The sequence below is a fragment of the Enhydra lutris genome, unplaced genomic scaffold (genome assembly GCF_002288905.1).
Source record: "Enhydra lutris kenyoni isolate GAN:26980312 unplaced genomic scaffold, ASM228890v2 scaffoldscaffold10, whole genome shotgun sequence".
Lineage (NCBI taxonomy): Eukaryota > Metazoa > Chordata > Mammalia > Carnivora > Mustelidae > Enhydra > Enhydra lutris.
Window position 1 is genome coordinate 40,860,288 of NW_019154094.1, and position 25,382 is coordinate 40,885,669.

At 43.0% G+C, this 25,382-nt stretch overlaps 3 protein-coding genes across 8 annotated transcripts in view; 2 read left to right on the top strand and 1 right to left on the bottom strand.

The window, feature by feature from the left end:
- The window catches only part of LOC111144112 (Fanconi anemia complementation group D2), a 60,299-nt gene extending 55,257 nt beyond the window's left edge, over positions 1-5,042 (top strand). For all 4 annotated transcript variants that reach the window (XM_022498248.1, XM_022498252.1, XM_022498251.1 and 1 more), the window contains 4 exons: positions 539-613; positions 1,584-1,730; positions 3,376-3,456; positions 4,626-5,042. In XM_022498248.1, the coding sequence (XP_022353956.1) occupies positions 539-613; positions 1,584-1,730; positions 3,376-3,456; positions 4,626-4,700 (378 nt within the window). In that variant the 3' untranslated portion in view covers positions 4,701-5,042. The remainder of the gene's footprint in view (positions 1-538; positions 614-1,583; positions 1,731-3,375; positions 3,457-4,625) is intronic.
- Positions 5,043-5,753: 711 nt separating this feature from the next.
- LOC111144063 (FANCD2 opposite strand) lies at positions 5,754-9,063 on the bottom strand. 3 transcript variants are annotated; one of them, XM_022498151.1, is made up of 2 exons: positions 8,791-9,063; positions 5,754-6,586 (listed from the first exon to the last, which is right to left on the bottom strand). In XM_022498151.1, the coding sequence occupies exons 1-2, from the start codon at positions 8,846-8,848 to the stop codon at positions 6,042-6,044; spliced, it is 603 nt and encodes a 200-aa protein (XP_022353859.1). In that variant the 5' UTR covers positions 8,849-9,063; the 3' UTR covers positions 5,754-6,041. The 3 variants fall into 3 exon arrangements, with proteins under 3 accessions (XP_022353859.1, XP_022353860.1, XP_022353858.1); XM_022498152.1 differs by having other exon boundaries at positions 8,553-8,858; XM_022498150.1 differs by having other exon boundaries at positions 7,681-8,858.
- Positions 9,064-13,931: 4,868 nt separating this feature from the next.
- LOC111144015 (BRICK1, SCAR/WAVE actin nucleating complex subunit) lies at positions 13,932-25,382 on the top strand. The gene is made up of 3 exons (XM_022498077.1): positions 13,932-14,131; positions 23,745-23,827; positions 24,476-25,382. The coding sequence occupies exons 1-3, from the start codon at positions 14,014-14,016 to the stop codon at positions 24,500-24,502; spliced, it is 228 nt and encodes a 75-aa protein (XP_022353785.1). The 5' UTR covers positions 13,932-14,013; the 3' UTR covers positions 24,503-25,382.

Below are 25,382 nucleotides of genomic sequence, written 5' to 3' on the forward strand. Positions count from 1 at the left end.
GAGGCTTAACCCAATGAGCCACCCAGGTGCCCCTAAAGATTTTATTTATTCATTAGAGAGAGCACGAGCAGGGGGAGTGGCAGGGAGAGATGGAGAGGGAGAAGCAGACTCCCCACTGAGCAGGGAGCCTGATGCAGGGCTTGATCCCAGGACTCTGAGATCATGACCTGAGCCAAAGTCAGATGCTTAACTGACTGAGCCAGTAACTACCTGTAATAGGTAGTCTAGAGAGGTTTTTTTGGCCAAGTGAGATCCAGGGTTATAGTAGTAAAATAAGGATAATAACAAAGGTGATGATTTCTTACACATATTTAGCAAGTTTGCAAGACAGTCTTACAGTATTTGTTGGTGTTGGTTCCTCATAATCTAGAAAGGGAAAGGGGGGGATAACTAGTTAGCCCTAGCTTCGAGGGCCAAATTGAGATGATTGCTAATACACAGTTGGAACGTGTAGAGTTTCTCCTCTTTGGAGCCCTTGGTTGCATCTGAAATGAAATGAGAGCATTTAATATGGCATTTGTGATTTGGTTGGTTGTAGGAGGATGTTCTGAGCTTACTGGAAACCTTCCAGCTGGATACAAGGCTGCTTCATCACCTGTGTGGGCATTCCAAGGTAAGAAGGAAAGTAGGTCATGGCACCAGCTGTTGGCTTAATCTGCAGTGTGATTAGGAGATCCACAGGCTCCAGTTCCTTCTTCCTTGTTAACCCTTCTTTAGTCTTTATTTTTGAGACCATCTGTTCAAAGGCAGTTTAATTCAGAGTGGTCACATCCTTAGTTGCTAGTTGAAATTGGGCAGTCATGTAGAGGGCAGTTTCTGCATCTAAAGTTTGACTCAAACTCCATACCACTCTTTCCTCTAGAAGCTTCCCTTTGGTGAGAGAGAATGTTGGTGGACGTGTTGCTTCTATAAAGTACTCTGGGTGGGAGGAATATTATGTAAGTGATGAATCTCTGCTAGAGACAAGAGGTGGTTCTAAAACCAGCCATATTCAGAGCTTTTCAGCTGTACTATTTACTTGTCAAGGAACACATCTGTTTCTTGTGAGAACATTTTACCATTAGAGGATTTTTCCACTTAAAGCCTACAGTTGAACCGTTGTCACTTTTTGTCTGAAGAAACACAGAACCATAGAGCTCTGTAGTCATGGGCAAACCAAATTCTTTCTCAGTCCAGTTTCTATTGCTCACTTCCTCCCCGGTTCTAACTTTAGAAGTTGCTGAACAGAGGAGTTTTAAGGACCCCTAGCTAAATAGGGATACTCTGTTGTTTAATATCAGTATAATACATGTTTAAGAATATGTTAGGTAAATTCATTGATAATTGGTCAATAAGAGGTTATGAAGAAGAACCTAAGGTGTTGGTAGTATGTCTTCTAGACTCTTTTATCTTGAAGGAGAGCTTTCATTCTCTTCAGAGTATTCTGTCAAACTACTGTTTAATGGAACATGTCTCAGGCCTATATTGGGAGGACTTATGCTCTTATTCAGTGTTCAGGATATCAGGAACTCAGAAGTTTCTATATAGGAATGTGAAAGCATAATGATAAATCCAGATGAGTTGGTGCATTTGTTTCCATTTAGATTCACCAGGACACGAAACTCACCAAACATGTGCCCTTGCTCAAAAAGACCCTGGAGCTTTTAGTTTGCAGAGTGAAAGCCATGCTTATCTTCAACAATTGCAGGGAGGCTTTCTGGCTGGGCAACCTCAAAAATCGGGACTTGCAGGTAAGCCTAGGGCCCAGCCCGAGATAATCTACTCCCACTCTTTGTGAGAGCATCAGAAGTATGTCAAGGAGGTGAGCTAAGCCTTGTTCTCTCTAAAAGACTGCCTTTCTCTTATGGCTGTGGCCATTTAGCTCTTAAAATTAGGTCTTAGTCATGGGTCTTAGTCATGCTTCTGGTCTTAGTTATGGGTTCTACCCCTCCTCCTAGCCATACCACTGTAACAACAAGGCCTCAGAGATAGAAGAGGCAGATCAATAAAACCTCTTTCCTCGGCCAGAGTGGGCTCCTGCTATAAGTACTACTGAAGGTAGATTCATAATAACATTTGTTTATGTGGACAGACTTTTAAAAAAATTATTTTGGGTCTTTTTCTGAAACACTCTGTCTTATTTCTGAAATTATTCTCTGCCTAATTTTAACAAATAAACCATTTTTAAGGTCCTTGAACTGTCTGGCTAAAATCTTCTATGGCTTATAGTACTGCTTTGGAGTTTTAGCAATTTTCTTTTTTCTTTTCTTTTTTCTTAAGGATTTTATTTTTTTATTTATTTGAAAGAGATAGAAAGCACACAAGCAGGGGGAGTGGCAGGCAGAGAGAGGGAGAAGGAGAAGCAGACTTCCCAGTGAGTAGGGAGTCTGATGTGGGGCTCGATCCCAGGACCCTGGGATTGTGACCCAAGCTGAAGGCAGACGCTTAACGACTGAGCCACCCAGGTGCCCCGAGTTTTAGCAATTTTCATATAGAATCCAAGCCCTTCTCATTCCTGTTTACAATAGCTGAGGGGCTTATAATCTTATATATGAAAAGAATAGCACCCTGGAGACTTAGTTTCCTTTCATCACATTTGTTTTATGAGATATTTCCACAATACTATTAAACAAAGCACTGTAATAGGGGCGCCTGGGTGGCTCAGTGGGTTAAAGCCTCTGCCTTCGGCTCAGGTCATGATCCCAGGGTCCTGGGATCGAGCCCCGCATCGGGCTCTCTGCTCAGCAGGGAGCCTGCTTCCTCCTCTCTCTCTGCCTGCCTCTCTGCCTATTGTGATCTCTGTCTGTCAAATAAATAAATAAAATCTTAAAAAAAAAAAAAACAAAAACAAAGCACTGTAATAAAACAATACTGTTATTTCCATGAGAAAAATAAACCTTAAAGGTGTTAAGTAACTTACCTAAAGTCATTCAGCAATAAATGAGAAGTGCCAGGGTTGAGTCCAAACAGAAATGATACAAAGCTGATGTTCTTAAACCACTTTGTATACTGTCTTTCAGCCTCGACATGGCCATTTGTAGTTGGTGTGTTGGTGGTCATGTACTTTAAGGTCTTTAGGAAATCTCAGCAGTACTCAACATTTACTGAAAGAGTCACCAATATACCCTGGCCTTGTAAAATCTAGTATGATACTAGAACACAGCAATGGACTAGTTGCAAAACTACATATTATATTAGTCCCACACATATCTCAGAAACCTTGGGTTGATTATCACTTCTCTAGGTGCTAGATCACAGGTTGATGTCTGTGTTTGACCACGTTAGAATGCCCAGAATATTATCTTTCCCATTGCCTGTAAACTAAGCCTTTCTCCTCTTGAGACCCCAAATATGATAATTATAACCCACCATTTGTCTTGGCCCATTCACGTTTAGGGTGAAGAGATTGTGTCCCAGAACTCCGAGGAAAGTGAGGATGATACAGCATCCCAGGTCTCCAAGAGCAAAGCAACGGAGGTATCTCTGCATAAGGCCCCAGAGTGTGCAGTGGCTTGTTGCATTTTGTTACTTATTCTGAGTCAGTAGAAAGTATAGAACTTTTACTGCTAATTTTTTATTTAAGTTTACTTATTTATTTTAGTTATCTCTACACTGTACCTGGGGCTTGAACTGAGATCAAAAGTTACCTGTCCTTCCAACTGAGCCAGCCAGGCACCCCTCCCTGCTTATGTTTATTATCAAAGACTTCTGTGCCCATCTCCATTCTCTCCAGAAAAACTTCTGTTTTTATATGAATTCTTTGGGGGCCAGAAGAGTATCTCAAGTTGTGGCATATGTTACAGAGTTAAAAATTCCCTTTCATTATTCATATTAAATTCATATCTGAAATAATTTTAGAGAGGAGAAAAGGTTGAGTGTTCTGTGTTCTCTGAGTGCTGAGAATAAGTTAAAACATTTAAATATGTGGTTTGAATATATAAAATAGAAATATAAATGCATCAAAAGCTGCATTCACTGGGGACTATAGTAAGAGTAAGGGTCCTTATTCTTTTCTGGGCCACTTTCAAGACTTTGAAGAAAGCTGTAGGAAAATGTATTATGTTTATAAAATTCTCCTTAAATTCACATGGGTTTTGGACACCAAGAAGCTCAGATTTAAGAACCCCTGCTGTGAAGCCTCTCTATAATGCAATTTGACGCTAATGCGGAAAGATCATTTAGCATGAAAAATACTTTTATTATTTATATAGTATACCTCTACCTTGTTCTCATTAAAAATTTTTGAAGCAGATGGTACCCTATTAGTTTGGTAAGCAAACCTCCCAGGTTAGAGTTGCAAACCAAAGGATTTTATGCTGAATTCCTTATTGAGATATACCAGAATTCTTAATTTAGCAAACATTTCATTCTGTATTAAGTGGAAGACAATGGCTTATTTAAAAATCGTGTGAATTTGGTTCAGTTGCAGAATGTCATAGGTCAGTATCACAGTGACCTCCCTCCATGGTCATGATACAAGAAAAACGGGCGCATTTCAATTCCTTTTTTAGAAAAAATGAGTGGCTTAACAGCTATCATTGGTTTTAACAATGATACAGTACAGTTATAAATCCTGTGGGAGCAGTATTGTAATTTATGGGGACACCTAGATGACCTAAAATATCTAATTATCCTTTGCCCCTTAGGATGGTGAAGAAAATGAAGTAAGTGATGAAGAAAAGGAGCAAGATAGTGAAGAGAGTGATGGTGACTCCGATTAGACCACAGAGAGATGGGTGCCCCTTCTCCATCTCTGCTAGACTCTTCCCATTTTGTGTTCAGGGTTTGAAATCTATCTTCCTTACTGGAAGCATCCTGTTCTATCATTACAAGAGTGGGCTTTACTGAATCACCTTAATTGTGAATTTCATAGGTCATCTAACATTATCAGAGACCCTGGCTCAGGATTCCACTGTAGCATTACTTACCTGTCTGGGCAAATGTGGTGGTGCTTTGCTGTGGAATACTCACGATTCTGGGCTTTGGGAGCTAGTTTTGACACTTAGAATTTAGGATTGTGCCAGTTTTACAAATAAATTCTGTTTTAAGTTCTGCCTCAACTACCTCATTTCTCTTTCTGAATTTTCTTCATCAATCAAGAATTACATGGAATTCAGTTAGGATTTGTGCAGAGAAGTAATGGGAACTGGTGCCAACACATCAGTTCTATCAATTAAAATCACGTTTCCTGTTCTAAAGATCATCTTTGAGATAAGATCTTTGTGATATTTTTGGAGGAATGACAAATTTCTGGTCAATGCCCAAAGAAAGTCCAAAAGGATAATTCTGGCTGCTTTTAAAAATTTTTTTGGTCATGTAGATGTAAGATAAAAAGGGAAAAGTCACCATCAAACTTGTGTTGACTTTTGTATATATGTTTATTTCCACATTATTCTGAGTTACACCTATAGATTTGTTAGAACGGTGCTAGAATGGGGAGCTCTCTTGTGTTCTGCCAGAAAGCCCAGTTTCATTGCTGCTTCCAAGTTCTTTCTTACCAGGCTATAAATATTCTTTAATATTTGCTAATATTACTATCCACTTTTGTACTCCAATGGTATTAGGATGTGGTTGGTTAGGGTTTTTTGTTGTTGGTTTGGTGGGGGAGATCATTTGCTTTGTTTGTTGGTTTGGTTTTTTTTTAATCCTTGACCCGTCTGTATATTTTTGACCCCTTCATCCTCATGTACATGGAAAGCCATAATCTTCCTTGACACCCTTTGTTTCCCCATCTCATTGTGGTCTTCGATGTTTTAAGTGAGTTCACACTAGGCTCATTGGTTTATATGGTTTAATGGTTCTTTCTCACATGTACATGTCAACACTAGTTTGACTCTCTTTTAAATGTTATTCAGCTTTACAATGGAAATGTTCTCCTTTGCTCTGTCACTGGCCTTTGGGCGGGGGGGGGGGGGGCATAGGAGTTCCTGAATTGTCACTGCTTGACAGAAAAGCAAGATGGCTCGGGTGATGTCAGTTTCCTTTACATGGACAGGTTTCTGTAAGCTTCAGGCACATAGCATAGGATATGGTATGAGAAACAGGAATCAGATGGGAACCCTTTACTTGGAGTGTTGCAAGGCAAAGGTGCACTTCTTGTATGTTGCATACAATAAGAGGATAGAGCGCAGCATCTGTTTGCACATGGTCACTGTCATCTGAATCTGAGGTTCCTTAAGTCCAGTGGGCCACTGGTTCTCCCGGCTGATGATTTTGCAAAAGGCTGATTTGTCTGAAACTCTGAAGGTCCCAGTCCATTTTGGTGGCTGAGCTGTGATGACCCTGCCGAACACGGAATCCACTCCACTGAGACGGACAGGCTGGGGCTTCCTGACCAGCCCTTTCTTGTTGTTCATGGTTCGGAGCTCTGATGTGTGGCAGGGTAACTTGGGACTCACCCCAGGCTCCAGAAATGGGCTGTCTAGGACTAGAGTGACCTCTTGAAAGCACAGCTGCACTTCAAGGTCAGAAGGGGTATGTGGGAAGCAGGGGGAAGCCCTAAAGGGATGCTTTGAAGAAGGTGTAGGTGTTGTGTGCCGCAGCCATTGGAAGCTCTCGTCCAGTGGGGTCCATGGTGACCAGAGCTGGTATCCTGCCATTGACAGTCCTAAAGAAGAGGAATCAGAACATGGAATTTCCCTAGCATGGTTTTGGTGAGGGCACGGCCATTTAAATTCACATTTGTTTCATTATTGACTTTTAACTTACTTTGTAGTTCTTATTAACAGATTCCAATAGATGTTAAAGGTACTAGTAATTCTATAAAGGGCATCATTAGTTGTTGGTAACAAGTATTGAATCTGGCAACTGCTATGTGTACTGAAACTTTATTGAATCTAATCACAAGCCTCTGAAGGTAAGTCTTAACCTATTTTACAGGTGAGGAAATGGATTTGTCCCAAGCGGAATATCCCAGTTCACTAATAGGACATATGCTGTGTTGATAACTACTAAAGACAGAATCTACACCTCTGAGGTGGCAGAGGCTGCTGGCACTTCATGATGAGACATTATTTGTGGCTAGAAGCTCAGAAAAGCCATGTCTTGCCATATATTTGTGACTCTAATTCCCGGTACTTTATTTATACCAGTGGTTCTCAAAATGTGATCCTGGCACTAGCAGCTTCAGTGTCATTTGGAAATGTAGAAATGCATGTTCTTGGGCCCTACCTCAGACCTATAGAATCAGAAACTGGGGGTAGAGCTTGCAATCTGCATTTAAACAAACCCTCCAGGGGATTCTGATGCACTCACAGTTTGAGAACTTACGCCATTCCTTTTAAGGAACTTAGGTTTTCGTTATTAATTATGGAGACAGTCTCCTCTTGGCCCTAAAAACCCGTTTCCTGACACAGGGGCAACAGCTTTCTCAGGGCCCTGAACTACTTATGTACTACCTCAGAGGAATTACACCAGACTAGTAGGAAGAAAAGTTTCCAAAGGATGGTCTTAAAAATTTTTAAAGATTTTCCTAATTCTCCTAGGTGTGTTTTGTCTTGTTTTTGGTTTGTTATGGGAGACCTAGTGGTTAAGATCTTGGTTCTTACCCCCTTTGAAGAAAAAGCAAAAGGCTGGGAAGATGTTTCTAACTAAAAATTTATTTAAGTAGAATTTGGATTTTCCATCATTCTACTTTAAAATTGCCAATAGATAAAAGGTTTTACTGAATTCAGAAGAAGCTAATATTTTTTGAGCACCTACCTATTGTGTTAAGGGGCATAGCAGTTCCCTTTTCTTTCCAGCCAAGTATATTTCTCTGCCCCTCTCTCTTCTCCCACAAAAGGTAACAGCAGCAGATCTGATCCGATCCCATCCCATCCAGAAATTGCCCAGGAAATGCTGTGAAAAGTTGATTCCTCCACCACAGTAAAACAGTAAAGTTCATTTTTTAAAAAGGAGTTGATGTCATTTCAAACCAGAAGACTTGTCCCTGACAGTGGTTAGTATAAAGGAGATTTATTGTTTTCTTTCAACTGTTATGTCTCTCCTTATCTCTACACTCCATTTACTGTGTTCAAATATCTGGACTGCTTTAGGATGAGAAACTGACACTGAGGGGATGGTTATCTATTACAAGCAGACTATGAAAGTCTTCTGATGCTTGATATCATCACCCTGAGAATACATCCAAGATCAGGGCTCCTCTGGTACAGCACCTCGGCAAGGTGGTGTGTGAAGGGTGTTAATTCCTCAGTATATGACCAAAAAGATTATTTAATCCCAGGATCCTTTTCCTGACTCCCCTCCTAAGGGCAAATAGGGCCAGAGGTAAAAGGCTTTTTATCAAAGGTCCCGCCTTAACTACTGGACAGAACCAACCTGGGGATGAGAGAGGGCTTCTGACCCCAGACCTTTAAGCCACTTCCACCTAAAGTTTAAATCAAGACGATTCACCCCTCTTCTCCCACTACCCGGAAATCACTGTCCTCTACTCCAAGAGGGTTTGAACCTTGGAAGTCTTCTGGCTGCTTTAATAGTTCCCAAATAGGGAACACCTTGTACTCCTGGCCGAAAAGTCTTCCCTTTCATACGGTCCTCCCGTTCCAAGAAACCGAGTCCCTCGATTTCCCCACCTGGGAAAGGGGACGTAAGCGTCCAAATGCAGCTGAGGTCCTCGTGAATTGTGAACTGCGATCCTGATGCAGAGAGGCTGGAGCTGCCCGGAGTGGGGAGGCTCCCCCTCCCAGCGGGAAGAAGGGGCTTGTCCCCCGGGGGTCCCTAACCGGGGGTGGGGGCCAGACGGCTCTGGCCCGAGGCGGAGGTGGCGGTGGGAGCCCGGGCCCGGTCCCACCATCCGGGCCGGGGGCTCACCTGCTGAACTCCGTGGGCCGCACGCTCCAGAGTGGCGGCCGCTGTTTCCCGGCCGCATCTTTTCTCCACCCGGCGCCTGGCAACCGCCTTTGTGACCCAGGTCCGCGGGAGGAGCCCGGGCCGCCGCGGGGGTGGGGGCTCGATGCGCCCCGCTGACAGGCTTCAGGGCCGGATTCCCCACCCCTACCTCCTTGGAACGCCGGGTCCAGGCCTACACCTTCAGGCGTGCGGTTTGGAATCCCTCTTTGTTCCGCCGCCGCCTCCTTACCCCGCTACACCTGTGTGCTTTTGAGCTGGTCCTGGCGGGCGGGCACGCCCACTTCAAAGGGTGTGGTCAGGAACCTACTGGAAAGTCCCCGGACTTTTAGTTCGTCTTGACTCTAAGCAATGCTCAGGGGATTATTCAGGCTCAAAGCTTGCATTTCTGCATTAGAATGATCCCAGCGCAAGGAGACAATTTATAAATGCTCGCTTCTCAAGAGCAAGAAGAAAAGCACATGTCTTCCCTTGACTAACTGACCAAAAATCTTTTTCTGCCTCCTGTTAAACCTCAAAAAAGACAATGCCGTCCTCTTCTCACAAAGCTGAAAACCTGACCATTTCACCATAGTGAATGATTTGAGAACTTCGTAAGCGTCACTGCAAACAATTTCCTTGGAAGGCTGAGGGAGGAGTCTCTACCCAACTGACTCGTATGTCCCCAGTGCCTGGCTGTCCCACAGCTTGGCAGTGTGAAGTATTTGTGGCAAGGATTAACTAATGGCCTCACCTGCCCTTACCTTGTACACCCAGAAATTGCCCTTGCACTTTGCCAGCTGTAGAGCACAGCACAAACAAGAGCTGTCACCTTTTGTCTGGCTCCTTGGGAGAAGCTGAACAGGAGAGATTGGGGCCGCGGGGGGGGGGGGGGGGGGGGGAGTCAAGCTAAAGATCCCGATTTGGAAGACCAGATGGTCTTGAGGCACTTGTGGAGAATTGTCAGATGCTGTGTGCCTGTGTGTGTGTGTTGCACCCTATGGAAGGAGAAGGGGAGAGTTTGGAAGCAAAGTCAGAAAATGGAAAGGGGCAGAGTGATGAGTCTTGGAAGATGCTGAAATGATTTGAATTGCAAAACTTTGTTTTCCAGTGAGTTTATTTTTATTTTCCTCTGGAGTAAAAGAGACACTGTTATTTTAAAAGCAAACAGTTTTTATTGCACAGTTGTGTTTTTTTAATTAAAGTCCCAAAAGCAAAATTGTATAATTAAAAGTGGTTGGATAGAGAGGGCTTAGTGCTGCTATGACAGTCTGTACCACAGTCCTCTGTGCCGTCTGCCAGCTTTAAGGGAGCTATTTTTGGAGATACCATTTGCTATTACCTCTGGCTCTGATACTGCAGTTCCATGGCTACCAAACAGATATGGAAAACCAGAATCTCCCATACTACCCGTTACTGATGATCTACAACATCAACTTTGTCTGTATCATGCAGTGCTCAACATTCTGTGTGCACTTTCCTCAGGGATTGCCATGACAATAGTCATGTTTGCTCTGCCAAAAGATGATTCAGTTCTTTCAAAGCAGCTAGCAACATTGTCATGGTGCACATGCTATATCCTTAGCTGCATAAATGATGGTCCAAGTGCACATGATTGCAAAAAAAGATTCACATGACCATTCTTTTTTTAAAAATTTTTTTAATTTAATCATTTTTAAAATTTATTTTCAGCATAACAGTATTCATTGTTTTTGTACCACACCCGGTGCTCCATGCAGTCCGTGCCCTCTCTAATACCCACCACCTGGTTCCCCCAACCTCCCACCCCCCCACCTCTTCAAACCCTTCAGATTGTTTTTCAGAGTCCATAGTCTCTCATTGTTCACCTCCCCTTCCAATTTCCCCCACCTGCCTTCTCGTAACTCCCCATGTCCTCTATGCTATTTGTTATGCTCCACAAAGAAGTGAAACCATATGATAATTGACTCTCTCTGCTTGACTTATTTCACTCAGCATAATCTCTTCCAGTCCCGTCCATGTTGCTACAAAAGTTGGGTATTCATCCTTTCTGATGGAGGCATAATACTCCATGGTCACATGACCATTCTTAATGCAATTGACACATTTCCTCAAGAATTTGATCCCACACTGATTATTACATGCAGAGCCATTGACAAGATTCCCCAAGTTCTGTGAAGCACATGGTAGATCTAAAGTCAAGGATCTTGTTTTCTTATGCTGAAGCAATCTGCCACCCAGAAGCACTCTTTGTTGCACCAGCGACATTCCCAAAGAGCTTGCCTCTGTACCCATCATAAACAATTTCTGCAGTGAAGAACTACCATGCTGGCAAACCCATACTGAAGGTCTGCCTGACAGCAAGCTTCCTGAAGCATGTAGGAGAAAGTGCCAGAAGTCCAGAGGAATAGTCTTCATTCTGGGACAGCTCCATATCCTTGAGTTGTTTGGAATTGCAGAGGAGATCCTAGAACAGAGGAATAAGAAGTCCAGCAAAAGGAGAAGAGCTGAGCCTGACTTATCTCGTGGAAGACCATTAATCAGAAAAAACAAAATGTTGGGGCGCCTGGCTGACTCAGTGGGTTGAGCCTCTGCCTTCGGCTCAGGTCATGATCTCAGGGTCCTGGGATCGAGCCCCACATCAGGCTCTTTGCTCAGCGGGGAGTCTGCTTCCCCCTCTCTCTCTCCGCCTGCCTCTCTGCCTACTTGTGATCTCTGTAAAATAAATAAAATCTTTTAAAAAATATTTAAAACACAAACAAACCCCCCTCCAAAAACAAAAATGTTGGGGCAACTGGGTGGCTCAATCAGTTAAGCAGCTGCTTTTGGCTGAGATCATGATCCCAGGGTCCTGAGATGGAGCCCCACATCAGGCTCTCTGCTCAGCGGCGAGTCGGCTTCTCCCTCTCTGTGATCTGTCTGGCTTAAAAAAAAAAGAAAAAGAAAAAGAAAAAAATGTTGGATAGATATGTGTACTTAATTTTCTGCTTTCTGCATAGAAATAAAATGTAAACTGATCATGAGTGTCTGCTTTGTGAAGAGTCCGGCACTGTGCTTAGTGTTTTATCTATTCTTTCTTACAGAATTCCCCCAACAATCCTAATCCATCCATGTTGTTGTCCCTGTATTAGACATGAAGAAAAAAAGCTCAGAGGGGTGAAGTGACTCCTCTCTGGTAGACTTGTGATTTGAAACTCAGATGCCCTGCCTTTAAAGGAAAAGAAGATTTATCCGACTTCTCTGTGATGTGTGAGCAAGATACTACAACAGCACCACTTAGGAAGCGGGGGCTTGAATGGCAGTTAGTCCTCTGGATATCTGGGGCTTGATGTTTAGGGTTGATATTAATTATTTTAGTGACCATTTCTATCAATACGTAGGAGAGTTCAGAGGCCTTAATCTGTTTTCAGAATGGTACAGTGAAAAGATATGGGAGTCTGCAATCAACTGGTAAAGGTCCATCATTTAATTGACTGTGTGACCTTGAACTTGTTTTCTCATCTGTAAAATGAAAAGCATCTTCCTGATTTCCTTTCCACAGGGTTTGTGAGGGTCCAGTGCTTTATTGCTTGTAAAATCTCCGACCTGAGTAAAAGACTGTTAGTAAAGATTTCTTCCCAGCTGCTGCTAGAACCTATCTGTTGAACATTTTTTTTTTTTAATGACAGGCATGTATTGCACAAAGCAGATTGAAAAAATTCCCTTAAACAAAAACAAAATGTCCATAATTCCACTACCTTAACAAACCAGACATTGGCATCTTTCATATATCCTTGTCCTCAAGCAGACATAATTTTCATATAGTTGCAATTCAAGAAAATTTTGTATTTTGTTTTCCCCTTCAGTTTATTATGTATGTTGCCATAGTGTTCATAATAACTATTTAAATGACAGCATGATATTGCAGTAGGTGGCTATACCATTGTTTAGCCATCCCCAACTGTGGAGATATAGTTGTTTGGGTTTTTTTTTTTTTAAGATTTTTTTTTATTTATTTATTTGACAGATCACAAGTAGGCAGAGAGGCAGGCAGAGAGAGAGGAGGAAGCAGGCTCCCCACTGAGCAGACAGCCCGATGCGGGGCTCGATCCCAGAACCCTGGGATCATGACCTGAGCTGAAGGCAGAGGCTTTAACCCACTGAGCCACCCAGGCGCCCCAGAAAGGGAAGCAGGCTCCCCGCTGAGCTGAGAGCCTGACGTGGGGCTCGATCCCAGGACCCTGAGATCATGACCTGAGCTGAAGGCAGAGGCTTTAACCCACTGAGCCACCCAGGCACCTTGTTTTGGGTTTTTAAATAGATAATGTTACAAAGAGCACCTTTGTGCTTAAAGTGTCTCCCCCCACCCCTTTTTCACCGACTTTCTCAATGAAATGATTAGGTCAAAAAGTTTGAATTGATTAACAGTTCTTGCAGGCAATTTACAAATTAAAAAAAAATTTTATATCTACGATTCTACAGTTTGAAACTTTTTTTTTTTTTTTTTTTTTTACGATTTTATTTGACAGCGATAGAGCACAGCAGTCAGAACGGCAGGCAGAGGGAGAGGGAGAAGTCAACTCCCTGCTGAGCAGGGAGCCCGATGTAGGGCTCCATTCCAGGACTCCGGGATCATGGCCTGACTGGAAGGGAGACGTTTAACCGACTGAGCCACCCAGGTACCTCAATTTGCAAATTTCCTTAAGGAAATTTGGACTTGCCAGTTTACAGGGTGACCAGCTATTTAGGGGCCTATCAATTTCCCGAGACTCTCCATCACTGGGTATTATTGTTAAAAAATAATACCGTTTTGTTTGATTAGTGGAAGGTGGGGAATCATGTTGTGTTGTTGAAAGCCGTTTTCAAAATGAGTTATATTTAATGTGGCTTAATTGGCTACGCCGAACTAATTACTGACACAGACCACAACCTTAGTTTGGAGCCCCTAACGCAGCGAGCATTTCGTGGTCAAGCGCCCCCTAACGACCAAACACGCCCGCGATGGGGTATGTAGTGGGTAGGGTGCCTCGGCGCGTGCGCATTCCATTTTCCCCGTTGGGGTTTCTGCGATTTTTTCAGGGGCGTGGGAGCAGAGCAAAAACCAAGGGGAGGATTTAACATCGCGCAGGCGCATCACAATGCCCGTAGATTCGTGGGTGCTAGGAATGGGTGTGGACTTCGCGGCGCAGGCGCATTGGCAGTCTGGAGGGCCGGGGCGCCTGCGCAGTGGTTCGTCGTCAGGCGGCAGCCATGGCGGGTCAAGAGGATCCGGTGCAGCGGGAGATTCACCAGGACTGGGCGAACCGAGAATACATTGAGGTCATCACCAGCAGCATCAAGAAAATCGCGGACTTTCTCAACTCGTTCGGTCAGCTGGCGAGCAGTGGGCGTGAGGGTGGGTGGGAGGCCACTCAGTTTGGCGAAGGTGCTGAAAAGCTTTGAAGGGGCTTTCTCCGGGAGCCCTTGGACCCAACTGGTTTTCGCGTCGCCCGGAGCCCGCCTTCCCCCTCTTTCCCTGACCCTCAGGCTCCACTGGGCAGTCCCTGTTTGGTTCTCCTGTGCCATTGTCATCGGCTTCGTTGCCATCACCCCAGATCCATTAACAGGTCCTTCCTTTTTCCAGACTCTTCGGGCACCTCTATCCGCGTCTTTTCTGCTCTGCGGTAGCCTCCCTGCTTCCTTTGTGACCCGCCTCCATTCCAGTTTCCACTTTGCACTCAGAGTGCGCCTTTCATGCAGCCACAGCTGTGTCACTGCCCTTGTGTAAGTTTCTTGACGGTTCTCTTCATTTTCAGAATCTTTTAGGGCCTTACCTTTTAGTCGCCCATTTCTGTCTCCCGTTTTTGCTGCCATGAGAGTGGTAGGAGAGGAGGTCAGAGGTAAGGTCCAGATTATGTAAGGCCATGGAGACCCCTGTGTTGCTGGTATCTAGCCGACAGCAGGTGTTATTTCTGCTGCTAGCAAAGTCTTTCCTAGGCATGGCCTGCTTGTGATAGTCTTCAGTTCTTTCTGCTTTGTTCCGTATCCTTCTGGAAAGCAAGCCTGTAACAAAGACTCCCATCCCAATTTCTCCAAGTGTTTCTTTAACAACTGGGCACGGGTAGACTTACTTAAGTAATCACAAGGTGTAAGGATGACATCTAGTAATCTTTTTCAACTAGTATGGTTCTGTTCCACTAATTCAGCAACAAGCAATTAAGATTAAGTAGGGGAAACTGATGTATTAAAAAAAGATTTAAAATGAATTAATTATTTTCCAGCCAAAGGACTGATGCATCCCAAGAAGTAAGGTAACAGAACATGAATTTTCTTAGAAAGCATCAGCAAGAGAGACCAGATCTCAGTACAGGGCTCTCTCAGGCACTCTGGAGAACACAAAATAAGATTCATTTCCTGCTTTCAAAGAATTTCTATCTTGAAGAAGAAATAATGACAGTTTCAGAATATGAATTTGTATTAATCTATTTTCTTATAAAGTGTATAAGACTGTAATCTTACTACAATGGATTTTCTCACCAGGGAATGAGGGTGAGGGTAGTATTAATGAGAGAATAGTATAAATATCTATGTCATTGATACGTATTCACACACATAATTTGTTTTAGAGGTTGTAATAGGGAATGGTAGTCAACAAACATAGATCTCATAGTATCCTGAAATAGTTTAAGGACTATGAGTGAAGGAGTATGGTTTAGTGAAAAAGATAGATGGATTTAGAGACAGGAGTCTGAAGTTGAGACTAGATTAATTTATTTCAGTGAACTGAAAACATTAAGAAATAATGAACCTATTTACCCTGCTATTCAGATAGTCTAGGTTTCATCAGAGGGTTTTTCTTTTCCTAACTTCTGTGCAAACTCTTTTGATGTTAGTTCTCAGAATGTTTCTCCTACTTTCCTGGACAGCTGAACTGTTCCTGAAGGTTGTTCTCAGCATTCTTTGCTTGTAACATTCCTTCAGAGGAAGGGCCAGAGAAGAGAAACCAAAATATTGCATACTAGGGGAAGGATGTCATGATGAGAAGATCACAGCTTTGAGATTTGGCTTAGTCAGGAGAGGTAGTGGAAAGTAGTTGGAAAAATCACCAACATGGAGAGTTTTAACATTAAAAAGCAGAATTAAAAGACTTCATTTTCTGGTAGGATCTGAAATACACAGACTATCCAAGTACAGTATTAAGAACATCAGTTAAATCAGTAAGCCATCTAAAATAACAAGTCAGGGGGCACCTGGGTGGGTCATTTGATTAAGCTTGTGACTTTTGGTTTTGGCTCCACCTCCAGTAGAGAACTCAGTGTTGTGAGATGGAGCCCTGATTTGGGCTCCCGCTCAGTGTGGAATCCACTTGAGATTCTTGTATCCTCTGCCAGTCCCATTCCTGCCTGCTCTCTCTCTCTCTCTCTCAAATAAACGAATAAATCTTTCAAAAATAATATAACAAGTTAAGCCGGGGCTGTTTTTTCAAAATTTAAAAGTGATCTAGTGGGGGCCCTGGGTGGCTCAGTCATTAAGTGTCCTCCTTCAGCTCAGGTTTTGATCCCAGGGTCCTGGGATTGAGCCCCACATCAGGCTCCTTGCTTGTCCAGAAGCCTGCTTCTCCCTCTCCGACTCCCTCTGCTTGTATGTTCTCTCTCTTGCTGTGTCTCTCTCTTTCAAATAAATAAATAAAATCTTAAAAAAAAAAAAAAAAAGTGATCTAGCATCTCCGCCCCCCACATTTGGATCTAGGTAATGTAATAACTTCATATCTGAGCTCTGAATTGTATTAATAAACTTTTTAAAAAAAGATTTATTTGAGAGAGAGAGAGCGAGTGCCTGTGTGAGAGCAAGCAAGATTGAGAAGGGGTGGAGCAGAGAGAGAGGGAGAGAGCCTTAAGTAGACTCTGCTGAGCCCAGAGCCTGACATGGGGCTCTGTCTGAGGACCCTGAGATCATGACCTGACCCTAAATCAGGATTTGCACAACCCAGGTGCCCCAAAATTAATAAACTTTTTTTTTTTTTTTTTAAAGATTTTATTTATTTATTTGTCAGAGAGAGAGAGGGAGAGAGAGCGAGCACAGGCAGACAGAATGGCAGGTAGAGGCAGAGGGAGAAGCAGGCTCCCTGACGAGCAAGGAGCCCGATGTGGGACTCGATCCCAGGACACCGGGATCATGACCTGAGCCGAAGGCAGCTGCTTAACCAACTGAGCCACCCAGGCGTCCCTAAACTTTTAATTCACATACATTTATCTTTGACATAAATCTTGGCATATTATAGTCACTAGATTTATGGCAGTTGAGTCTTGGAACTGACCAAAAATTGAAGAGTTTGAACTTAGGATTTGCAGAGGAGAAGTGTCTCTTTTCTTGCTTTGTAAGCAAGGAAATACCAGTACTGAAATTTTATCAAATGTGTAAGTCACATTTTATGAACAAATAGAGAATAAAGATTTTTCTTTTGGGAGATTTCCAACAGGCGCTAGACTGAGAAAATAGGCACACAGAATTCCAATCTTAAGAAGCCAGAAGAGGGGCGCCTGGGTGGCTCAGTGGGTTAAAGCCTCTGCCTTCGACTTGGGTCATGATCCCAGAGTCCTGGGATCGAGCCCCGCATCAGGCTCCCTGCTGAGCAGAGAGCCTGCTTCCCCCTCTCTCTCTGCCTGCCTCTCTGCCTACTTGTGATCTCTATCAAATAAATAAAATCTTAAAAAAAAAAAAAAAAAGCCAGAAGAAAGGGCTTTCCTTAGCTTAGGCCATCGTTCTCCCTTAATGTGATGCTAATAGCCTAATGTTTGGAGTAATTACTAGATGGTTTCTGAAGAAGTTAATTTAGTCCTTTTAAAGAAAAGTACAGTAATTGCAAATAAGAATGGAATTATGAAGCAAACTTAAAAGCTTAGCAGTTCTTGAAGATTGACAGTATCGCTGCTGTGAGTTTAGACAAAGACCAACAGGCTGAGAAACTAGATCAATCATAAAACATTTGAGACATTGTCTTGGCATTGGATGACTCAGGATGAGCATGTGCGGGATACATTTTCCCCCTCTAAGCCCTTAGTGTGACTTCTCAATTCTGATGTGTATGTGTAACGGCTTATATTGAGTTTATGATAATATGATTTGGTGGCACAGAGATTTAATAAGAATTTACTTTGAGAAGGTAGCCAGGGCTCAATCACTCGCTCTCCCTTTTTTTTTTTTTTTTAAGATTTTATTTATTTATTTATTTATTTATTTATTTATTTATTTATTTATTTAAGAGAGGGAGAGAGAAACACGAGCAGGGGGACAGGCAGAGGGAGAAGCAGGCTCCCTGCTGAATAAGGAGCCTGAAGCGGGGCTCTATCCTGGAACCCCAAGATCATGACCTGACCGAAGGCAGATGCTTAACATCTAAGCCACCCAGGTGCCCCTGGGAGCTCTTTGAAAATGGCAGCAATCCTAGAGTCCTTACCCTGACCACAGGCCATGTGCTTTGGAGAGGGAACTGGCTTTCCAAGATAGTTAGTGACTTTCTGAAGAGCTTTTACCCTCTGATTCGTTCCAGCTGGTGAGAGTGATGATATTCCTGGGCCACCTGAACCTGAGGCCCCACAAATCATAAGGCAGTGATAACATCCTAACACTCGCCTGTTCTGTACCTTGAACTGGTGAAGTTTCTAAAAATAGATTGTCACAGATGGTAGCTTTTAATTTTTATACCATTTTATCTGATTCTAAAGCTAATATGTGCAGAGAAGTGTAACAAAAATAATGTGGTGGTTATTTTTAAATGTCAGTTTTTATACTTAGCCAACAGGTATAGCATGTCTGTTGTGATCCCAGCTATGTGTCACATCCTCTGAGAAAGGAATAAATAAGAATAAATGGACGTGGTAGCCACTCCTGAGAAATTTAGAGTTCTGTAGAGAAGTAAGCCTTAATGGCAACGATTCAAAAGAATGAGTGTTGTTTTTATAGGCTAAGGTTATGTGCATTAAGAGTTCAGAGGAGCTGATAACTGGCATTTGTCAGCAGTGATAATGGGTACACACCATCAAGCACCCTGACAAGGATGGTTAGTATCTTAGAGTCTGGTGATGGGGCGCCTGGGTGGCTCAGTTGGTTAAGCATCTGCCTTCGGCTCTGGTCATGACCCCAGGATTCTGGGATGGAGCCCTGCATTAGGCTCCCTGTTCAGTGGGAAGCCTGCTTCTCCCTCTCCCTGGCCCCTGCTCATGCTTGCATGCACTCTCTCTTTCTCTCAAATAAATAAATAAATAAAATATTTAAAAAGAAGTCTGGTGATAATATACTCTTTTTTTTTTTTTTTAAAGATTTTATTTATTTATTTGACAGAGATTACAAGTAGGTAAGAGAGACAGGCAGGGAGAGAGAGGAGGAAGCAGGCTCTCCACGGAGCAGAGAGCCCGATGTGGGGCTCGATCCTAGGACCCCAGGATCATGACCCGAGCCGAAAGCAGAGGCTTTAACCCACTGAGCACCCAGGTGCCCCTGGTGATAATATACTCTTAAATGCACTCTGATTTCAGATTTATTCAGCTGCTGAATGCTTATCCAGTGTTTTGCTTGATTCATTGTTTTTCTTGGGATCTGAAATATGCTCAAAAGTTTCTGGAATTCAACATTTTATATTCTCAACAGTGCTTATCCATTTAGGCCAGTGGTGTACTGTTGTTCTTGGATTCTGATTCATTACCAGATTGACAGAGATAGAACAGAACAGCCATCCAGGAAGGAACCCTTTCTCTCACCACCCCACCCCTGCAGATAATTTTGGCATGTCTCTTATTATGGGAAATGACAGGTTGTTAGTGATAACATTCATGCTCTTACTGAATAGTGTATGTGATGTGCCTTTGAGCTTCTAAAAACCAGATGGAAAGAGACATGGTCTTGTTGGGTAGTCCTGGTGGTGGAAGTGTATCTAGGAAAAGGAGGGGGCTGAGTACCTTCTACTCAAGCTAGATCTAGGAATTAGAAGCAGCAGCACTAGCAGATAAACAACATGATTTAAAAGAAAAATGAGGGGCGCCTGGGTGGCTCAGTGGGTTAAATCCTCTGCCTTCAGCTCAGGTCATGATCCCAGGGTCCTGGGATCGAGCCCCACATCCGGCTCTCCGCTTGGTGGGGAGTCTGCTTCCCCCTCTCTCTCTCTGCCTGCCTCTCTGCCTACTTGTGATCTCTCTCTCTGTCAAATAAATAATAAAAAAAATAAAAATAAAAATAAAAAAATAAAAGAAAAATGAGGGGTGCCTGGGTGGCTCCGTGGGTTAAGCCTCTGCCTTCGGCTCAGGTCATGGTCTGAGGGTCCTGGGAATCAAGCCCCACATCAAGTTTTCTGATCAGCAGGGAGCCTGCTTCCCTCTCTCTCTCTGCCTTTCTGCCTACTTGTGATCTCTCTCTCTGTCAAATAAATAAATAAATCTTAAAATACAAGTCAGATCGGTTCAGTTCTTTGCCTTAGATTTAAGAAAATAAATAAATAAAAGAAAAATAGGGGCGCCTGGGTGGTTCAGTGCGTTAAGCCTCTGCCTTCAGCTCAGGTCATGATCTCAGGGTCCTGGGACGGAGCCCCACATTGGGCTGTCTGCTCAGCGGGGAGCCTGCTTCTAGAACCCTCTCTCTCTGCCTGCTTCTCCGCCTACTTGAGATCTCTCTCTCTCTCTCTGTCAAATAAATAAATAAAATCTTTTTTAAAAAGGCCGGTGGGGGGTGCCTGGGCTGGTCAGTCGTTAAGTGTCTGCCTTCAGCTCAGGTCATGATCCCAGGGTCCTGGGATTGAGCCCCGCATCTGGCTCCCTGCTCGGTGGGAAACCTGCTTCTCCCTCTCCCACTCCCCCTGCTTGTGTTCCCTCTCTCCCTATGTCTCTCTGTCAAATAAATAAACAAAATCTTAAAAAAAAAAAAAAAAAAAAAGAAGAAGAAAAAATGAAGAATGTCCAGAATAAGGTAGATCCATAGAGAAGGTTAATGGTTGCCAGGGGTTGGGACACGCCTGAATGGGAAATGACTGCTAATTGGTACAAGGTTTCATTTGGGGTTTTGGGGATGTTCTAAAATTAGATTATGGTGATGGTTGCACAACTATATTCTAAAAACCATAGAATTGTATACTTCAATTAAGTGAACTTCATGGCATATAAATTATATCAGTAAAGCGATTTTTAAAAAATACTGAAGAGTAGCATTGAAGATGGGTAGGAAAGAATCTAGAATGACAAAAGGAAAAAAAGGAACCAGAAAGTGGAAGAGTTGAGCTATAAGCAGATTTTAAGAGATATGGGGAATAAATTATAACCCCAGAGGTTCGTAAAGATGGTAGGTAGCAGGGTTGTGTGGTGGGACGTTGTGGTGGAAGAGTACTGTCCTGGGCAGTAAGGGAACTGGGCTCCGGGCTCAGCTGTGCTATTGTTTTGTCCAATCAGTTATCCAAGATGAGCCTTGGTTTCCCCACTTGAAGAAATATTGGAGTCACACCAGAGCCAGTCTTTTGTTTCATTAACATACCGAGTTCATAATTTTTTTCTCAAAAAGCTCTCTTTGTCAGGCGAGATACTTGTTATAAAAATTAATAAGAGGCAGTATTTGATTAATTGATTTTTAGCCCAGTGAAGTGGGCTTTGATTAATTCATTCTAGTGAGATAACAAATGTAAAAAAATGATAAATTACAAGTATATAAATATTTGTCTAGATAGCAGGAACATTTCCTATGTTAAATATTCAAACTCATAATTTGTTTTTTTTGATGAGTTGTTAAAAAGATACTTTATTTTTTGTTTGTTTTTTAGTGACTTGTTAAAAAGATACAAACTTGTAATTTTATTTTATTTTTTTTTTTAAGGGACGCCTGGGTGGCTCAGTTGGTTAAGCAGCTGCCTTCATCTCAGGTCATGATCCTAGCGTCCTGGGATCGAGTCCCACATCGGGCTCCTTGCTCGGCGGGGAGCCTGCTTCTCCCTCTGCCTCTGCCTGCCATTCTGTCTGCCTGTGCTCGCTCGCTCTCTCTCCCTCTCTGACAAATAAATAAAATCTAAAAAAAAAAAAAAAAAAAAAAAGTTTATTTTTTTTTTAAGATTTTATTTATTTATTTGACAGACAGAGATCACAAGTAGGCAGAGAGGCAGGCAGAGAAAGAGAGAGGATGAAGCAGGCTCCCTGCTGAGCAGAGAGCCCAACTCGATCCCAAGACCCTGGGATCACGACCTAAGCTGAAGGCAGAGGCCTTAACCCACTGAGGCACCCAGGCGCCCCACAAACTTGTAATTTTAAATGGCCATTTTAATAGTCTTTTGTAAGTGCACCATACTTCATGACACCATTCCTAAGTAATAGTGGTGAATGTTCTTGTTTGTTAAATCTGTATCCAAAAACCTAAGACCAAGCACATAAGTAATTTATAAACCAGAAATTCAACCTTAAACATACAGCAGAAGGAGAATTATATGCCTCTGGCAGAGACCTCTCAGAGGTCCAATTTGAATGGAGCCTTGAAGGAGAATGGTTAGACAGGCAAGATAAGCAAGATGCAGGTGTGGAGAAGTGAAAGTTGAGGCAAGAGCCTGGTGTAGGAGGATTTGTCAGAATGGATGTGGACATCCTTTTGCATAACGGTAGAGATGAAAAGGAAGATGTGAGCTAAGTGTTAAATCATTGTGAGTGGGAGTGTGTCTTGGAGAGAGGATATTTTAGACACAAAAAGTGAAGGTTACTGAGGATGACCAAACAATGGTGTTGGAGGAAGTAATAGGAAATCATGAGTGTGCCCAGAAACCTTTTTCTCCTGTTGAGAATGGTTAGGGAAAGCGTAGGCAAGTGGTTCTCTTAGAGAAGTTTCCAAAAGAAAAGGTATTTTGGGGAAATCTAGGTTTCATTTTGGGTGAGATGGTGAAAGAAGAGTGGAAAAGGGAAAGGAAGAAAAGAAATTTTGCTGTTTTCCACAGATGGAATGTGGGCTCCACAGGGTATTTGATGTTCTCCCAAGTTTTCTCTCATGCTGACATGCCTGCGCAGATACTGATGACACATTAAGTGCCTTCCTGCAGCAAAAACAATGATGAGGTTTCCATGAGCTCAGAAACACGGATGCCTTCCCTCCTCTCCATAGTGTCTGCTGCTTTCATGGCCTCTATTTTTGTTCCTTGAGATTATTTTCTTCCTGTTGTCACTTCCTCTCTCTTTAAACTCTTGGTTTGTCTGTTACTAAATATCCGCCTGTAGAGTTTCAGTGTGTTAGTTTTCTATTGCTGCCATAACAAATTACCATAAATGTAGCCGCTTTTGTCCCATAGTTTCTTATATTATAGTTGTGTAGTTTGGAAGTCCAGTATCACTTCACTGGGCTAAAGTGAAGGTGTTGGCAGGGCTGCCTCCCTTTCTGGAGACTCTAGGAGAGGATGTTTCCTTGCTCTTTGGATTGGTGGTAGAATTCAGTTTCTTGTGGCTGTAGGACTGAAATCTGTTTCCTTGTTGGCTGTCAGCTAAGGTCCGTTTCCAGCTTCTCAGTGTCTCTGGTGTCCTTTGGCTCATGGCCTCCTTCCTCCATCTTCAAAGCCAGCAATAGCAGGTTGAGTCCGCCTCACACACTTTGAATCTCTTCTTCTTCCTACACCTTTCCTTGGTCTTTCTCTTCCTGTATTTATGGATTTGTTATTAGAGCGTGTCGATCTGGATAATTCAGGATCTCAAGGTCCTTAACCTTAATCACATCTGCAAAGTCCCTTTTGTCATGTAGGGTAAATACCTACAGGATCAGGGATTAGGGTATGGACATCTTTGGCCATCATTACTCTCTGCCTGCCACCCTGGTAGGAAGTTGAGCAGATTCATTCTAAGCAGCTGTGCTCCTAATACTCACTTCTTTTCCATTTTCTTGCTTTGCTCACCTGCTTCCGTTTGTGCTCTCCCTGATGTATCAGCTAGGGGCTGTGTGTGTGTGCGTGTCTGTGTCTGTATTTGGAATGACATTAATCCTGAACATCAGTCTCCTTTTACCAGATATGTCTTGTCGTTCAAGACTTGCAACACTAAACGAGAAATTGACAGCCCTCGAACGGAGAATAGAGTACATTGAAGCGCGGGTGAGTATGTTAGAGAAGGTACTTGCTCATGAGGCTAGGCAAGGGCTGTGCAGAGAGAATGCACATTTCCCCTTGTTGCTGGAACAAACCTGGAAGCAGTAACAGGCTTAGAAGTTAATGAACTTCCCTGGATTTGAACCAGGTTTCTTGGGCTCCAAAGCTGTTGTCTTTTCTACCACTCCCTACTATCTATGATCTATTTTTTTTTTTAAGATTTTATTTATTTATTTGACAGAGATCACAAGTAGGCAGAGAGGCAGGCAGAGAGAGAGGAGGAAGCAGGCTTCCTGTTGAGCAGAGAGCCCGATGCAGGGCTCCATCCCAGGACCCTGGGCCTTAACCCACTGAGCCCCCCAGGCGCACCTATCTAGGATCTTTAAAAAGATTTTTTGGGGTGCCTGGGTGGCTCAGTGGGTTAAAGCCTCTGTCTTCAGCTCAGGTCATGATCTCAGGGTCCTGGGATCGAGCCCCGCAACAGGCTCTCTGCTCAACCTCCTCTCTCTCTGCCTGCCTCTCTGCCTACTTGTGATCTCTCTCTATGTCAAATAAATAAATAAATAAAATCTTTTAAAAAATAAATAAATAATAAAAATAAAAAGTTTTTTTTAATACTTCTGAATTTATCTAATTGACAGTTTCCTTTGACAGGTGACAAAAGGTGAGACCCTCACCTAGAGCTACGCCATACTGCTGCTGGGAAGTTGCTTCATGGAACACAGGCCGATGTGGGAAAGGCCCCAGCAGCCTCAGCTCCTTCCTCTCTCCTTAAAGAGCTACAGGGCTTATTCCTGTTTTTGGTTTTTATTATTTTTTTTTCAAAAGCGTGGCCTTTGGGTTCTGCCATGTACGTTGGTGTGTGATGTGGGATGTGGGAAGACATCCAGGGAAGCTCTTGGAATCAACATTAGGCATTTTATCTTTGAAGTAACATTTTGTAGAACTATCCATCAGTGTATGAGGCGCTCAGAGCCAGACGCCTGGGACTCTTTGTTAAGGTCCTCCCCACCTCTCTTTCTCTAAGACTTTCCTTACAGCTCTCATTGCCTCTGCATTGATTCTAGAAACAGTCTTTGTCTCCTTTTTACCTTTGGTGGGGGTTGGGAGGCAGTCCTGGCCGAGACACTTATGCCCTGGCAAGGTGGCCGCCAGAGAATGTTGTTGCTAACCCACCAGTTTCTTGTCCTTTTGGGGAGGTAAAGGCCAGGCCCCCACTTGGCTTGAAGGGACATTTTCAGAATTTTCTTTCTGTCACTTGGGGTATCTTTGCCTCTCATATTTCTCTAATAAACTCCTCAACTTTATCTGACTGCTGTGATTGTGATGGGGAGAAGAGCTAGAAATTGGACATGTGTGATTATTATTCTAATATAAAACTTTCAGATGTATCTCTTTGATCAAAGCCTAGGTGGCTTACCAGCTGGAGGGATCCCCCACCCCCATGTTTGGACTTCGAGCTAATTCATCCTGGGAATCATTTGGTTATTCAGCAGACATTTATCTAGTACTTACTATGTAGGTGCATTATGCTCCAATAAAAGATAAGCATTGAATCAGG